Below are 18,518 nucleotides of genomic sequence, written 5' to 3' on the forward strand. Positions count from 1 at the left end.
AACAGGTTCATGGTTGTGTAACAATATGTGTGAGACAGGTTCATCGTTGTGTAACAATATGTGTGAGACAGGTTCATGGTTGTGTAACAATGTGTGAGACAGGTTCATGGTTGTGTAACAATATGTGTGAAACAGGTTCATGGATGTGTAACAATATGTGTGAGACAGGTTCATGGTTGTGTAACAATATGTGTGAGACAGGTTCATGGTTGTGTAACAATTGTAACGATATATGTGAGACAGGTTCATGGTTGTGTAACAATATGTGTGAGACAGGTTCATGGTTGTGTAACAATATGTGTGAGACAGGTTCAATGGTTGTGTAACAATCTTTCAATAAACTTTGGCTTGATTATACTTATCTTAAATTATAAGGCCTGTATATACAGTAAAAGTATTTAAATCCAAAGGACAAGAATGTATTGTTCTTGTAAATTGGGAAGAATATATTTATTATCATTATATACTCAATAGCTCGGGTGATAGAGCTTCTGCCTCACACTCACGGGATCTGCGGTTCGTGTCTCCTAGAGCCCAGGTGAATGGAATCATTGTATAGTGTTCTAGTTATCATCATGATCATCATCATCAACAGGGCAATGAGTTTGGTGCACAGAAGAATTTTTCATTCTGCTAAGTAGCTGTATTTTTTAGACCTGGATATAATGAACCATTTCGTCAAAATAGCTTTTGTTAAAGGGCTCCAATTACTGTATATATTAAAAATCCATATCTCAAGGGAATGAAATTGGCACACTTCCGAGACAGTATAAAGTACTGCAAATAGAACAAAGACTAAACATTATTACATGCTCAGAGTTGCCAGTTTAATATATAACCAGCTTGCAATTATATTTTTTTGTAAGGATAAAAGAAAGTATAGCAGAGACTGCATTAAGAGTGGAAAAGTTGCAGATGAGCACTAGCTGGAGGCCCCTGATGAAAGTGTGTCATGGTTTCTAGAAGAATATTAAGAAAGAAAATGGAGCAACACAGAAGCTTTTATTATACTCTCGAGATATTGTAAAGAGCATTATATAGTGATGATTACATTGCTATGTAGAAGGAACGGCTGCCACACCCTGGATCATGATGGAGATGTAACAGACTTAGCAAAACCTCCCAGAAACGCAATGGAAATGTATTTAAAGCATTTTCTAAAAATTTGTATTAGATGTTATATGGACAGTGAATTCTGGATAATAAAATAGGATTTTCATAGATATAAGCGAGAAAACAGGCCAAATGGAGGAGTAGGTTTGTATATTAAGGAGGAACTTGTATGTACAGAACTTTTAAACTCTTTAAATGATGTGGCAGAGGATAATGTACTTGGAATGAATGTAGAGAACAACACATGATGCACCCCCGGCCTGACCAACCAAGCATCAACAATCCAAGGACCCCTTCGGAAAGCAGCTGTCTCATTCTTCACCAGAAAAGAAGACGACGGCTGCAACCGAACCATCAGGACCATCTACTATCAGGACCGAAGGAGCAGAAACCTCTGCGGCGGAGGAGAGCATAAAGCTCCCCGACCCAACCCCCCCACCCCCAGAGGTCAACACTAACGGGGAAAAAAAAAAGAGACCTGGAAAAACAACCCTGAACTGAAGGGACAACAACAAACCGAAGGGAAGAGAAGAGAGAAAAAAGATCACCCAGTCCAACGACCAGAACGGCACTGGAGGTGCACAGGCAGGCCAGAGGTGAAACAACGCACGAGATAGCTTGCGGAACGGGACAGAAGTAACATCAACACTGAACGCAAGCTGGAGCGGCTTGGCTAGCGCCTCACGATACGAAGCGACAGTATCCGGCAAAGATGACGGTCCTGAAACAACCATGAAAGGAAGGACAAGATAACCCTATCAGAGACCGAAGTACACCTATGCAGCGATAGGAACCGGAAGGACCGCCAGGAAACTTCATACTGCCGCTGAGACGGAGCAGGTATATGGGAGACCAACAACAAAGCCACCTGTGCTCATACAAATGATGAGAAACTCAAGACAAAAACTCCAGACGCGAAGACTCGAGGAGAAGAACGAACCAGCCTCATACCAAGCATTCTATGTCTGCCATTCTATGGCAGGCATAGAATGCTCCCAACCACATGTGGGTTTCTATAGGGCACTGCTCCTTGCACCTCTCTGAGGGGGCGAGGTTCTGGCTTGTCGTCCCCAGTAGGCAAGAACCCCATGCACATTGATGCCAGAAAGTTATACATATCCATTCAGCCTGGATAGCTTCAGGGAGCCGACGGGGCTCCCAAACATAAACATTTTATATACAGACAATTATTATCAGGTTCCTTGCAAGCTAAGTTCTTGCCGGAACATGAAACTGGAGTATATGGCACAGTAAAGCCACGAAGGAGGGAAATGCCAGTGTTTGAAGAAAATATTCCAGTTGGTAAGTGCCAGATAAAAAAAGTGTGACGATATGTTTGTGGTGCGATGGAAAGACAGACGTAAAATAAATGTGTTGACAACCATTGACAGCTGGTAAGATGGTAGACAGTAGCAAGATTGACACTGCAACAAAAGAAACCATGTTTAAACCAGATTGGGTCATGGGTTATAACATAAACATGTGCTTGGTTAATAAGTGTGACATACTGGCTGTCAGGCTGTCAAGTGTGTACATTAAATCGTGAAGTGGACCAAGAAAATAATTTTTCACCGTGTTATCATAATCATGCTAAACAGTTTTAATATGTACCTGGTGAAATCAGGCAATAAACCAACTTGGCATGTGTTTAGTTTTGCCTTTCTGACAATTGTTAACAAACATTTAGTAAAGACATTCCATTTCATTTAGAGGTGTTCTCGCCCCAACATTGCATCATGCTGCTCTAGACAGAATGGCATTAAAGGATGCCTTTCTGCTAAACAGAATAGAGCTCTTTTTTACCTATGGGAAATCGCACAAAAGGCCAACATGAGTACATTGTTTGTAATAGCACACAAGAGAAGTCACAACATGGTGCAAAGTGTGCCTGTGTGTGTTGTAAACTGCTTCAACAACTATCATTCTCTCAAGATCTTCTGAGTGTTTCGTAATGGAGCATAAACATGTATATAATAATTGAGGGAGTGTCTATAGTGTAAAATTAATAAAAAAAAAATTGAAATTTACTGTAAAACAAAACTTTTACTGTGTATGTATGTGACATGCATATATTTGTGTATTGGTGTGCTGCAGATTTTATTATATTAGAACATTTAGTGACACACACTGTTGAACAAATTCTGTGAAAAAAAGTGTGAATAAATACGTGAAATATTATATTATAAACAAATAAAAACAATCCGCTGCAACTCCTGGCAATTGAGTGGCCTACACGACTCTCCCGGGACACTCACAACTTGAGCGAGCATGTGTTGGTGACATCACCACCTCTCTATTCCGCAACAGCCATGGTAAGTCAATTTTAATCCCCCGTCCCCCGTGGTGAGGGAATGCATTTTAACAATATCAGAAGAATTTTGTATTCTGGGAGAGCCCCTTCGGCTCCCCTGGAGCTATCCAGGCTGATATGGATATATTAGACTTTGGCATCAGTCAATGTGAATGGAGTTCTAGGCCAGTGGTCCCCCCCCCCCAAGAAGAGGCACGAGGAGCAATAGCCTATAGAAACCCCTGTGTAGTTGGAAGCATTCTATGTCTGCCATCGACCGGGTCAGGCACCCAGAAAAGTAAGCGCCCCAAAACAAACCCCTATTCTGATGAAGAAATTGCTACTGAAAGCCGAACTAGTGGATAGAACTCCCCAACAAAGATCAACAAACAAGCGTGACGTCACCACGTAGCCGCTCTACTTGTCTGGGAAGCTCCCCCATCCCTGGGAGGGGGAAGGGGGAGTCCCAGACCCTCACTCTTGTTACCCACACCCCAGTTCTGAGGCTGAATGTCAAAAACACTCAAAAAAAAAATGACGATTAGAGGGAGGGAGGGTTCCCGGGGAGCCACGACTTTCCACAACTGTTACTCTTACCTCCAACAGATGGCGCTGTTTTTCCAAAAAAACAACTTTTTTTCTGTCACAGGTGAGGCATGTATATAATAGATACATAAAAAGACGCGCCTATTTGAATGCAAAGTTGTTTCAAAATTTCAAAGCAATCGGTAAAGGGGTTTCAAAAATTTCCCTCACATGAAAAGCACAGTTTTTCAGAAAAGCATGTTTTTTTTTTTACCGTCACAAATGTGACATCTATATACTGTAGTATGTATATAAAAACCTGCCCGGATGAGAATGGAACGTTGTGTGAAAATTTCAAAGTAATCGGTGGAGAACTTTCAGAGATTAGCGGTTATGCACAAACGATCATTTCCATTTATATATATATATATATATATATATATATATATATATATATATATATATATATATATATATATATATATATATATATATATATATATATATGTATATATACATATATATATATATATATATATATATATATATATATATATATATATATATATATATATATATATATATATATATATATATAATATAATATAATATAATATACACACACTGTATATATATATTAACACAAATTTGTTTTATGTACTGTATTGTACTTGTTTTCATGCAAAAAACTTTAATTTACAGAATCTTGCCTTTGTCTTGTAAATTGTATACATATAAAGGTTTATAACTTATTTGCATTGCAGAGAAAAGAAAACTAAAGAAATTATCTCGGCTGATAAAGAGGGGTAAGTGAAATGGAGTCCACACCTTGGGTTTTGTCCTCAAATATGACCTTATCTGAAGGATTGGGTAAATCTTTGGTAATGTTTTTATCTTAGTTTGTATATAAATGTACTTATGATTGAATAATTTGTAATAGACAAAGTTGTTGGTCAAAAAATAAACTTCAAGTTGAAATTTGCAGTTCTGTACTATACTATAACTTATCATAACCTGAAGTAGGACAGTATTCATTTCTTTCTCTATTTCAGATTGTCAGAGCAGCCTGATAGCATTACTCTGATGATGAATGTAATGAAGAGCTATGAACAAGGCTTTCGTTTGTCAAAGACAAAGTTAGCAACTAACTCTGTTCCCAACGTGCAAGGAATTCATCCAGCATTTAGAGAGAGTGAAGAAGAGGATGATATTCTGGATCAGCCAATTTCAAGCACTATCAGTCAAAACAAATCTGTGGATAAGAGCAAGGATGTAGTTGAAAGTCCCAAGATTCAATCTGAATCCAAGTCACATTCTAGGACGAGTTCAAGATCACTGTCTAAGAGCCATTCACGATCACGCTCTAGATCATGCAACAAGCAAGGTTCTCGTTCCCCATCACACTCGAGATCATACAAACAAGATTCTCGTTCCCCATCACAATCTAGGTCACATCATAGGCGAAGTTATCGCTCACAGTCACGCTCTAGTTCACACTACCATGGAGACAGCCGCTCACGATCCCGTTCAAGAACCCGTTCGCGGCTCAGTCCAAAAGGTAGGGAACGAAATTTCTCACATAGCAGTAGTCATGGCTCTGCCTGGCATAAAACTTTTCGAAGGTCAAGCAGATCGCCTATACATCACTCTTATCGTTCAAGAGCACGAGGTCAATGGGGCTGGCATAGAGGTGGTCGGTTTAGGGGAAATCCCAGAGACAGTTATAGGGATAGAGAAAGCCCTAGAGATAGTTATAGGGATTGGGGAAGCTCCAGAGGTAGATATAGGGAAAGCCCCAGAGATAAATATAGGGAAAGAGGAAGCCCTAGGAGTAAATATAGGAGTAGAGGAAGCCCCCGAGATAAATATAGGGATAGAGGGAGCCCTCGAGATAAATATAGGGACCGAGGAAGCCCCCGAGATAAATACAGGGACAGGGGAAGCTCCCAAGATAAATATAAAGGCAGGGACACTCCACAAGGCTATGGTACTCCAGAACCACTGGATAAACATGATCGTGAAACATTGATTGAAGCTGCAAAAAAAAAAATTGAGAGCCAAATTAAATATGCAACCACTGATCTAGATGATATTGAAAGCAAATTGGAGGCCTCATGTTCCAAAACTCCAAGTCATTGGGAATCTTCAAGAGGTAAATCTCCAGGTAAACCTAATTCTTTGGTTCCAAAAACTCCAAGTAGGTGGGAATCACCACCTCCTCCTCCTCCCAAAACTCCAAGTAGGTGGGATTCAGTCCATTCCAAAACCCCAAGTATTCGAGAATCTCATCCTAAAACTCCAAGTAGATGGGAACCCAAAACTCCAAGTAGATGGGAACCCAAAACCCCAAGCAGATGGGAATCATCTCATCCGAAGACCCCAAGTAGGCAGGAATCATCTCGTCCCAAAACCCCAAGTAGGTGGGAGTCATCTCATCCAAAGACCCCAAGTAGGCAGGAATCGTCTCGTCCCAAAACCCCAAGTAGGTGGGAATCATCTCATCCGAAGACCCCAAGTAGGCAGGAATCATCTCGTCCCAAAACCCCAAGTAGACAGGACTCTTCTAGTAGAGGTCTTACTAGTAAGGATGACAATGGGTCTACTGGAAAAGTTTCTCCAGAGAGAGGATCCAGATTTAACAAATGGGATAAAAAAGAGAACGGTAAATCTGAAGAACCAAAAATAGGAAATTCTCTCACAGAAATGGAAACTTTTGTTGAAGCTGCTAAACAAAAGAAATTAGAGGAAATGAAAGAAAGAAATAAAGAATTTTTAAAGCCTATTGTTGAATAAGTCAGAAGACGAGATGCTGTGCACCGAGGATGAAACTGCTTTTTCAAAACTTGTAAAAAATACAGTATTTTCATAGTGCATTTGATTACAGCACTTTGCAAAAGAAATATTCACCTTGTATATAAATCTTTTAATTTATGTTAGAGTGAAGCTTTACTTTCAGCAAGATGGGAATGACGAGATTCATGTCTTGTGAGAACGTATTACAGAGCTCGGTTATTGTAAAGTATATTTGTCAGTTCTGTTACTGTATTGTTATACTCTACTGCTTTGGGTTTTTCTTTTATATTTTTTATTAATTGTATTTTTGTGAACTTTATGCAGTAATTTTCATTGTATATCTTGTGAAAGCAATTTTAATATCTTGTAGGGTATTAAAGTATTAGAGACTTGTTAGGCTTAAGACCATGTAGTTGATACCAATAAAAGTTAAGTGTTTTTTGTGTAAATTTAATAGAAGGAAGTATGGGTTGTACGTGCTTCATGTCAATATTTTTATCCACAATACATTGTCTGTGAACTTGGTATTAATTAATACAAATAAAGACTAGAAAAAAATATGCTAAATATTGAAAGTAATTAACCAAACTATAATGTATTAATTATCTACTTTATGTATTTTGTGGTATTTTACTGCCAATAAAGTATCCAAATATGTGTTATCTTAATTAAGGGCCTCATTTTTACCATATCTGAAAACATGGAATTTATCACTGTTAAACATAGTGTTATTTTCTGCTGCCCAATCGAAAACTTTATTAATATCTGCTTGTAGTTTATCAGTCTTCAGCAGAAGTAATTTTCATGCTGATTTTTTGTCATCAGAAAAAGATAAGAAGCTGGGACTTGTGTTTTTGTCTATATCTGATACGAGAATAAGGAAAAGCAGTGGTGCAAGGACTGTACCCTGAGGTACAGAGCTTTTAACTGCACTTGTACTCTATTTTATTTGGTTGACTGTTACTCTGTGTTATGTTCGACAGAAAATTGAATATCTATCGTCCTACTTTACCTGTTATTTGTATTGACCTAATTTTGTGAGCTATCACTCCATGGTCACATTTATCAATGCCTTTGCAAAATCCATGTATACCATATCTGCATTCTGTTTTTCTTCTAATGCCTCTTTAGATTTTGTCATAGTGATCAAGTAGCTGTGAGAAGCTTGATTTTCCCTCTCTAAATCCATGTTGGCCTGGGTTGTGGTCTCCATGAAACAGGAAACCTGACTTACGATCACACTCTAAAATATTTTTATTTTGTGGGACGTTAGTGCAACTGGTCTATAATTCGTCGCCAATGCTTTGCTCCCTCCCTTGTGTAGAGGAGCTAAGTCTGCTGATTTAAGCGCATCTGGTATCTTCCCCCCATTGGATAGAGGTAAGTATAGTCCCCCGCCCTGAGTGAAATACCCTCAGCAGATGGAACCAGATACTAGGAAGGGTAAGATACTCAGATACTCAACAACCCACCTTAATTGGCTCCCCCTCAGTCCCAGAGGTCATACATGAAAACCCTGGAGCAGAATCGTATTTCATGTTAAGGTTACCATCGTCTGACATGCCTCTTCCCGTTTGTCAAGAGTCGTACTCCCTCTATATAAGTAGAAGTATTCAAGATTTGTTTTTGCTATGCTTAGGGGAAGGGAAGGAGCCTAATTTTGATATTATGTATGTTCTAAGTTTTGGTTGGGAAGGAGGCAAAATTTAGCCTGTTGACAAAGATGTCAGGTCGCCGCCGGTTGAAGTAGTTTCTGCAGAGTATCAGAGGTAGTGACATCGAAATTCACAGATGGAAGAGAGGAGATTGGTCACATGCTGGCAGGGGTGACCAATGAGGAAGTAACCTGAGATCACGTGATGTTATGGGAGCCCCTGAGTGGAGCCTGAAGCCGCGGGCGGCCGTCATTCCACTGTATCGTCGTGGGAGGAGGCTGTGCCAGTTGCAGCTCCAGCAAACCGAGGATTTGCACAAGATTATAACGTTAGTTGGACATGTTGAAGAGCAGCCTTAGGAGTGACACTGCGAAGCTTTCTGGGGAAGTTTAGACGACATCGGCAAGTTGTGGACACGAGCAGCTCGAATTCCCGATGATCACCTATGTGTGGTTGGAGACCAGGACCTAGATTCAGGAAGCTCTGTGTATTTCTTCGTAAGTGGGTTTGCTACGAAGGTTCCTAAGTGCGCCCTAAGAAGATGCTTAGGTGCTATTCAATAAGGTATACTTAGGAAGAAAAATTGTTGGTTCACCTGCGTGCCGATAGAGGTCACTACTGTGTTTCGTTTGGCCAATCAGAGAGCAGCAACATTCTTCATATTGAAGATTTAGCGCTGGCTTATCGCAGCTCTACTGCCTCCTATTTACGTCGAATTTTCTTATAAAATTAGTATATTTCGAAGTAAAACAATGTTTTTTCAACTTCTACAGCCAGCACCGACATTGTAGTAAACAAATATGTTACATTTGTTGTTTACCTACGTAATTCTAAGAGATACTGTGTAGCTGTCCTTGTTGCTCGGAAGATGCGCTGACAATTATTGTATATATTTACTGAATTTACCCAAGGGCCACTAACTATCTAGTGACCTCGAAGAGGACAGAAAGCCGGCGGCTTGTTGAAGGGCCCGCCAATGGTCTTAATTACATTTTTTAGCTGGAATTTGGCATTTACGGCTTCAGCGGGTAGGCGGTTCCATGGGTTTATAGCCCTCTTGGTGGAAAAAACATCTGTTTTCAGTCCTACTTGAGAGAACATACTCTCCAACACTATATCTGTGATTGTCCTGTTATCAGTGACTTCATACCAAATGGTATGAGGTATTTTGAGCTCTGTAATTACTTCATACACTCAGGAATATTGGAAGATATTCTTGTGCTGCACCCAGATTTTGCCAGTGGAGGCTAATAGATCAGCATTAAGTATTTTGTTCTCTCCTAATTCCATGTATGACTGGCCATCCTGTGAGGTGAGCTTGTAGCTGGTTTTTGATCTACACTGTGTGGTCCTTTAGACAGAATAGGGAAGCAGCACATTGCTGTGTATACCTAAACATGTTTAAAAATACATTGTTTGAGAGGAGTTTTGTAGAAACTGGTAAGAGTAATTATAATATAATGTTTCCATGATTCAGTGCTTACCTCTTGTGAAAATTGCTTAGAGTTGTTTAGTCAGAGTTGATTTGTTTTTTCTATTGAGGCTGGTATTTTCTAAATTGATTCCATGTACAGTATGTCTAACCATCCTGTGAGATGGGAGTATTAGATAAACTTATAGCTAGTTTTTTATCTACACTGTGTAATATTCCATATAGAATAGGGTAGCAGCACATTGCTGTGTATACCTAATCTTCTTAATAAAAAAAATCAGTAATAAAGATTTTAAATTATAGTTTGTATTATTACAAATACAGTACTGTATTATCCTTATTAAATCATGTTGACCATGGATCATTAAGATCTCATGTTGATATGTAATACAAGTCATATTTCTTTTGAACTGCTAATCCATGCTAATCATTCATTAAATTGTGTATTATGTCTCAATTTTTCACTTCCTTGGATATACTGTACAGTACAAAAAGATAGGATAAAAATAAACCAGTAATATTTCTTTCATTATATTTTTCATTTAAATAACTGCATCAATATTTTTACAGCTGACAGGATTTGTTTTACCATACAGGTGCATTATTTGTTAAAAAAAATTTGGTTTATTGTTACACACAATGGTGCTACATAGCCTTCCCAGCTTGGTGCCTTCTTTTAATACTTACTGATTAAAAAATAAATAATAAATACATTTTATTCAGGAAAAGTACATACAGTTGATTTACAAACATAATGTTGGATTTATAGACAGAGCTAGTACATACAATACCTAAAGCCACTAATACTCATAGCATTTCGGGCAAGGTGTGGGGGAAAAAACACAGACTAAAACTTAGTACAGCCTGTAATCGGGATTAGGTATAAATTGTGTTGAAAGAAGGAATAAAAAATACAAAAAGGGGGGTTAGCATAGCATAACTCAGCAATTGCACATGTTGGTGAACAGCGTTGTTTAAAAAATAGCAAGACATGGGTTGACATTTAGGAGGTAAGTTAGGTTACATGGAGTTAATTAGGCAGTACTTGGTTTAACTCTTAAACTGGTTGAGAGAGGTACAGCCTTTGACATGATTCGGGAGGTCATTCCACATTCTGGGTCCCTTGATTTGTAGAGCACTTCTAGTTTGGTTACACACAGCCAAATTGAGTAACAGGAAGAGGTCTTGGACACAAATTTGTTCCATGCTAAATGTAGAGGAATCAGCTGAGTATTCCTCAAATAAAATAAGTTGCCTCAGCTTATAAGGTAAATAAAATAAGCATTTCTCAAATAAGTAGCTGCCTCACCTCACTGCCTTACTGCTACATAGCCTTCCCGGCATGGTGCCTTCTTTTGATAATTACTTGTTCCACACCCAAATTGTATAACAGGAAGAGGTTTTGGACCCCTACTTCCCTCTCTCTTTTTTAATAATCTACAGTATATAGTCATAATTATAGCTTTAAGTATTCAATGAATAAAGTTTGTGACATTTTTACCCTTCTCCTTACCTAACATCATTTGTGCAGCATATTTTTATTTTATGTCTCACCCAGATTTAATTTCAAAATAAAACCAAACTAAATAAATTAGAAATGGGTATGTATAGCTAAGGTACACTCTTACTACTAGGTGAACAGGCGCATTTGGTGATAGTAAATGATCCCATCAGGCAGGGCTCATCACCTTCTCTCATATTTCATGTTCACCAGTGTTTATTTACTTAATAACTACTGGTATAATATCTTGCTATTATAAAACTAATTCTACTATCATCAAACACATATTTACTTCAAGTTTCAAGCAGAGAATGCATATATAACTAACACGAAGGATTCCTCTTCACTAGATTCACCAGCTATAATATTTTGGTCATGTTCCAATATCATAAATCGATCCCAGTGTTATGTAGTAGAGAAAAAATGACTTATATCCAGTTTACGTAAAGCTACGAGTGGTCGAAACCACACTTAAATCCCGGAATGAACTTACGAAGGTTTTTCCACTTAGGGTACCTACTTGAATACGGACCTAGCCGCCACGAAGGCGCTAAGAAGGAATTCGCTCTTAGCTAAGAGGAAAAACCTTCGTAAGTACCTTCCTGAATCCGGCCCCAGGCGGATAAGCAGAGTGACGGAACACTGGCAGTCACTGTTCGGACACCAAGCGGCCGCTGTGCTATCCAGAAGAATTTAGTAACGTATTCACCTAGTTGTGCTTGAGTGGGTTGAGCTCTGCTCTTTCGGCCCGCCTCAACTGCTACTAACTACTATTTTATTTATTTATTTTCTACACACATCCCCAGGAAGCAGCCCGTAACAGCTGTTTAACTCCCAGGTACCTATTTACTGCTAGGTAACAGGGGGCATCAGGGTAAAAGAAACTGCCCATTTGTCTGCCGGTGCCTGGAATCGAACCCGGGCCACAAGTCCTGCGTGCTGTCTGCTCAGCTACCAGACCCCAAAATACCTGCACCCATGTGTGCAAACGGGGGAGCACCAGGAGTGTCTGGGACCCCTGCAACCCCCATAGAAGACACCAAGCTACAAGCATGCTCCAGTTGAGTAGGTGGAGCGACTAGGGTGATGAGAGGAGTGAGCGCCCAGGGTGAAGTGGAGAACAGGTATAAATTTTTTTTAAATTTTAAATTTTGCCCCAAGGGACGAGTTTATTGGGCAGCGCCACTCATCCTGTGAGTGGACACACCACCATAGCAGCATGTACAACACTCCCCAATAGGAAGAAAACCCGCTGGGTTGTTCATCCTGTCACTTGTACCCAGACACAGCTGGGACTGGCTTAACTGTCTCAAGTGAACAGCAGTGTATTGTCACCTCACCTGGACGACAGGTGGAGACAGGCAGCTGGCAACATAGAGGGAACCTCCAGAGAATGAGGGGGGGGTGACTGTAGGGTGAGCAGTCAATTAATTCCTAGAGGACGACGATAACAAGACCAACCGTCGACTCAAACAAGAGAAGAGGAAGAGACAAAAAATAAGGCTAGCAACTTATGATCTCCTGACAGCAGAACCAGCGAACTCGGTTGTCCAGTTTCAAACGGTAGATTACAACCCACTTGTGCTAGGCTAGTTTTTTCCAAAGAACATATCTCTTGATAACAGTTATTTTCCAAGGAATTGATGGGGTTTTGTGGGGTGCTCGTGGCCTCACAAAGTGAGGTGATTCGATGCAATATCTATGCCCAAGCTTACCACCAAGTGCTATCGGGATGTTGGGGAAATAGCCTCGGTTACCAATATCTTTCGTACAGTCACGGTTGGTCGATTGATTTTTGATTGTTGCCGCCGAAGGCGGCTAGTTTATTGTGCACCCCATACTCATCCTGTGAGCGGTAGCGCAAAAGCATTACAGAGGGCACAAAAGGTCTTTATCAGACCTCATCTTAGATTATTATATAAACAATTTCTTATATCCTTCACACCTTACAGTTACAATGTCAGCTAGTTACAGAGAAAGTGCTATTACAAGAGCTACATATTTACAGTAAGTCGTCATACATTAATGGTAGGTCTTATCGCTAATACATAATATTTTGACCAACGGGGATATTACAGAGTCATAGGGGAGCTTCTGTTTATTATTAGTCCTCACAATACACTACTTGTTTCTGAATCTCATATGTCGTTCATCTACTGGAAGCGAAATGTGGGTACAGTGCAAGGATTTCAGGTACTTTATCCACGGTAATAAGATAGGTTGCCATATCATACAGAGTGAGCTTAGATTTATGTCTAAAAGGCTCAATTTTACAACAATCCAAGATATAGTGTTAGTGTGTGCCTGTCTTTGTCCACACACTTTACACCTTACTTCATCTAGATCCCTATACAAGCCGAACTGCCAGAGATACTTGTAGCCAAGTCTTATACGAGCTGTGACAACATCTGTTAGTCTACTGACTTTGTTACTTGCCCCATACACATGTTTTATTTCACACATTTCATTGTGATGAACAATGGACCTACTAGTTCCAGTTTGCACTGTTCTACTTTCTTTAAATCCATCCAGGAGTTCTCGTCTAATGACACTTTTAAGGGACCAATTTCATAACTCAAGATTCCGTTCAATACTGTCTTTATTTACTGCAGCCTTAGCAAGGGCGTCAACTTTGTCATGTTCCTGCATGCCAATGTAAGAAGGAATCTACAACATTTTTATATTTACCCTCTTGCTAAGTATTCTTATATATCTACGTCTAGCTTCCAAGACATGCACGTTATTACTTGATTGCAAACTGTTTATTGCTCGTAGTGAGGAAAGGGAGTCAGAAATAATTAAGCTGTCTACTTCAGTGTTGTCAATAATTTCGAGTGCTACCAGTATCGCTACCAACTCGGCTTGCATTGGTCGAGTGGGTAAAGAACCGGGTACGCCATGGTTATCTTGAGATGATCTCGGGGCTTAGCGTCCCCGCGGCCCGGTCCTCGACCAGGCCTCCTTTTTGTTACACACCTCCAGGAAGCAGCTGTCTAACTCCCAGGTACTTATTTACTCCTAGATGAACAGGGCATCAGGGGTGAAAGAAACTCTGCCCATTTTTGTTGACTTCCCCGCGGGAATCGAACCCAGAACCTTAGGACTACAAATCTGAAGCGCTGTCCACACAGCTGTCAGGCGTGCATAGGGCTCCTGGCTGTCTGGGTTCAAATCCTTCTGGGGTGTGGAGTTTTCAGTTGCATATTGGCTTGGAGACCATTCAAGCTTGTTCACACACACAGATATATATATATATATATATATATATATATATATATATATATATATATATATATATATATATATATATATATATATACAATACAATACAATACAATTTTATTTAGGTAAGGTACATACATACAATAAATATTTACAAGGATTGTTTGACTTATAGGTATAGCTAGTACATACAATGCCTAAAGCCACTATTACGCAAAGCGTTTCGGGCATGATAAACTTAAATGACAAGCTTTATACTAATTGAGCATAATGAGTAGAATGAAAACAAGAAATGAAAACATAGATGAAAAAGCAGCACAAATACAATTATGTCGACAAACAGCGCTCTTTAAAGAAAAAAACAGACATTGGTTGACAATAGAAGGGTAAGGTAGGTTACAGGGAATTTATTAGGTATAGCTTCGCTTTTAACTTAAACTGGTTGAGAGAGGTACAGTCTTTAACATGGTTGGGAAGGTCATTCCACATTCTGGGCCCCTTGATTTGTAGAGCATTTCTAGTTTGATTAAGTCGTACTCTAGGAATATCAAAACTGTATTTATTTCTGGTGTGATGCTCATGGGTTCTGATACAACCTTCTATGAAGCTTTTGAGATCAGGATTGGCATTATAGTTTAGCGTTTTATATATGTATAATACACATGAGAGAATGTGCAGTGACTTAATGTCTAACATATTCAGAGATTTAAGTAGGGGTACCGAGTGGTGTCTGGGGCCAGAATTGGATATTGTCCTAATAGCAGCTTTGTGTTGAGTAATTAGAGGACGTAAGTGATTTTGGGTAGTAGAGCCCCAAGCACAAATACCATAGTTGAGATATGGATAGATAAGGGAGTAATAGAGAGTCACCAGGGCAGGGCGTGGTACATAATATCTGATCTTAGAAAGAATGCCCACAGTTTTTGAAACTTTTTTTGATATGTTTAGAATGTGTCCCTGGAAATTAAGCTTGTGGTCAATGAGAATGCCAAGGAATTTGCCATCTAATTTGTTACAAATTTGGGTATTGTTTATTTTGAGATTTATTTGATTAGAGGATTTATTGCCAAACAGAATATAAAAGGTTTTGTCAATGTTAAGGGTGAGTTTGTTGGCAGTTAGCCACAGATGGACTTTATTTAGCTCAGTATTTACTGTGGCATTTAGAGCAAGGGGATCAGGACTGGAGTAAATGAAGGTTGTGTCGTCAGCAAATAGAATTGGTTTGAGGTGTTGGGAGGCATTTGGAAGGTCATTAATGTAGATGAGAAAGAGGAGAGGGCCAAGTATGCTGCCCTGGGGAACACCAATGTTGATGGGTAGGGTGGGAGAAATTGTATTATTCACAGAAACATATTGGAGCCTGTCAGTAAGGTAGGATTTGAGGTATTGTAGGGAGTGTCCTCTGACTCCATAATGATGTAATTTAAGAAGAAGGTTTTGGTGGTTGACAGTGTCAAAAGCTTTACGCAGGTCCACAAACAACCCAACAGAGAACTCATTTTTATCAAGAGCTGTATGAATCGAGTTAAGCATACTAATAAGTGCATCGTTAGTGCTTTTTTTGGGTCTGAAGCCATATTGGCAAGGGCTAAGTATATTGAGTTTGGCTAGATATGAGTAAAGCTGCTTATAGATTAGTTTTTCAAAAATTTTTGACAAGTTTGGCAGGATAGATATAGGTCTGTAGTTGTTAACATCTGTGAGATTACCACATTTGTGGACAGGCGTTACTCTCGCTTTTTTTAGAATATCTGGGAAGGTTTGGAGTTCAAGTGACTTGTTGAAGAGCAAAGCAATAGCAGGGGCTAAAGATCTGGAGGCTTTTTTGTAAATTAAAGTTGGTATCTCCTCAAGGGCACCAGACTTGGTTTTAAGGGAAAGGATTATCTCATTGACGTCAGTGGAATTAATAGGCTTTAGGTACAGAGACTGTGGATAGTTACCTGTAAGATAGTCATTAATGTCTGTACTGGAAGATGGAATATCATTTGCAAGGGATGAACCAATGGAAGAGAAGAACCTATTGAACTCAGTAGCAGAATCAGAGGCTGAAAGCTGACCATCGTTATTAGACAGGAGAGTCGGTTTGTTATTTAAAGACTTCTTTGATCCCAATATTTGAGAAATTGTTCTCCAAGTTTGTTTAATGTTGCTCTTTATTTGGGTAAATTTATCTTCGTAGTATTTAGTTTTGGCTCGTCTAATTATCTTAGACAGCAATAATGAGTAATTCTTTGAGAATTCTTTGGAGACAATTCCTAACCTATACTTCTTCTCAAGGTCATGTTTTTTATTAATAGATTTAAGTATTCCCTTTGAAAGCCAGGGATTGTTAAGCCTTTTGGTTGTGACTTGTTTTGTAAGCATAGGACAGTGGGTATTATAAAGGCTAAGAGTTTTTTGAAGAAAAGATTGTACTGTATATATATATATATATATATATATATATATAGAGAGAGAGAGAGAGAGAGAGAACTTTATTTTACATGATTACAAAATATGGCAGTAACACATACACAACACTATCATTACAGTAACATGAAAAGCACACCAACGGGATACACAATAAATGTCACAGATTCGGACATTGTTGCCAGTCAAACACCTCTTCGAACTCCGAGGTTGGACTCGTTCCCAAGATGCTGCAGGCATTTTCCCTCTGAATTAATACTGGAAGGCCGGGTCCCAAATTTGCACAGTAGAATTACAACATACTGGAACGAAAGATATGAAAGGAATTGCAGAATGGAACCAGCGAGGTGTAGATTGCATCATTCTAGGATGCATCCCTAGAATGCAATTGATATGAATTACAGTACTTAAACTCATGGGAACCTATTCACTGCTGGGTGAACAGAAGCATCGGGGGAAGGGTACGTGCACATGAGTCTCAGCCGTACCCCGGGAATCAAATCCGGGACCTGGTTGAGTCAACAACATACACTACACCTACAATATACTATATATACACTGACAGTGTACTTTATTCCAGGCATCTGGAGTGCTAGTGCTCTACAGCCTTCCAGATTTACAGTTACAGCGCCGCTCCTGTGCCAGGTAAGTCCACTATGGGCTCACCATCATTACAGTAACATGATGAACAGTAGCCCGTGCCACTGTTCATTTTGTTCCAAGTAGTGAATCTTAAACAACAATACATTATTTTGTTACGGACTATTCATGCTCCTGCCACCTCTTTGGTGGCTTAATCTTCATCAATCAATCAATCTTTAGTCTGCACCCAGGAAATCCAAGACTCATTTAATTACCAAGCTGTCTGGTCAAAACTGCGGAATGAATGGCTCTTAATTGAATTTACCGGAAAGCCAATCCACTGCATCAAAATATGTTTACTTACATGAAAGGTGTTGGAACCACAGAATGCCTTACCTCCCTCCTGGATCAAATCAACGATAAACCAGGAATCCTTTTTTTTTTAGAGAAACACCAACACCCAAGACGTGACTGGATCTCCACTCACATCTCCTCCAACACACAGTCATCTATACAAGTATTCACAACCAATGGGTTCAGTCCCTGAGCCCATTATGTGCCTCTGTAACCCTTTCCACTACCGCCCACAAGATGGGTATGGGGTGCATAATAAATGAACTAAACTAACTTAGACCTAAAGAAAGCCTTCGAGGTAGCCAATGCTCCAGCTACACTGTGCTGCCTGGTAGATAAGAAAATCAAAGGACACGCTCTTGCCTTTGGCAAAGGAAGCCTGCTTAATCGAGAAGCTAAAGTCAAATTCCAAGGAAAAATATCCTCCTCAAAGATGATGGAAAATGGGACACCCCAGGGAAGGGGGGGGGGGGAATACTAAGCCCCTTTTTCTTCAATTGTCTCATGGAACAATTCATGAAGCTCAAGTTACCAGAAGCCAAACTGCTTAACTATGCAGACGACTTTGTGGTCATCATCAATGGTAAAGTCGTCAGGATCCATGCACAAAAATGCCTAGACATCATCAGCAGGGAA

At 39.5% G+C, this 18,518-nt stretch overlaps 1 protein-coding gene across 2 annotated transcripts in view; it reads left to right on the plus strand.

Moving 5' to 3' along the window:
* Positions 1-7,376, plus strand: part of LOC123756105 (tetratricopeptide repeat protein 14) — a 53,031-nt gene extending 45,655 nt beyond the window's left edge. For both annotated transcript variants that reach the window (XM_045739106.2, XM_069336528.1), the window contains 2 exons: positions 4,693-4,734; positions 4,981-7,376. In XM_045739106.2, the coding sequence (XP_045595062.1) occupies positions 4,693-4,734; positions 4,981-6,721 (1,783 nt within the window). In that variant the 3' untranslated portion in view covers positions 6,722-7,376. The remainder of the gene's footprint in view (positions 1-4,692; positions 4,735-4,980) is intronic.
* The last annotated feature ends 11,142 nt before the right edge of the window (positions 7,377-18,518 follow it).

Source organism: Procambarus clarkii, chromosome 36 (genome assembly GCF_040958095.1).
Source record: "Procambarus clarkii isolate CNS0578487 chromosome 36, FALCON_Pclarkii_2.0, whole genome shotgun sequence".
Lineage (NCBI taxonomy): Eukaryota > Metazoa > Arthropoda > Malacostraca > Decapoda > Cambaridae > Procambarus > Procambarus clarkii.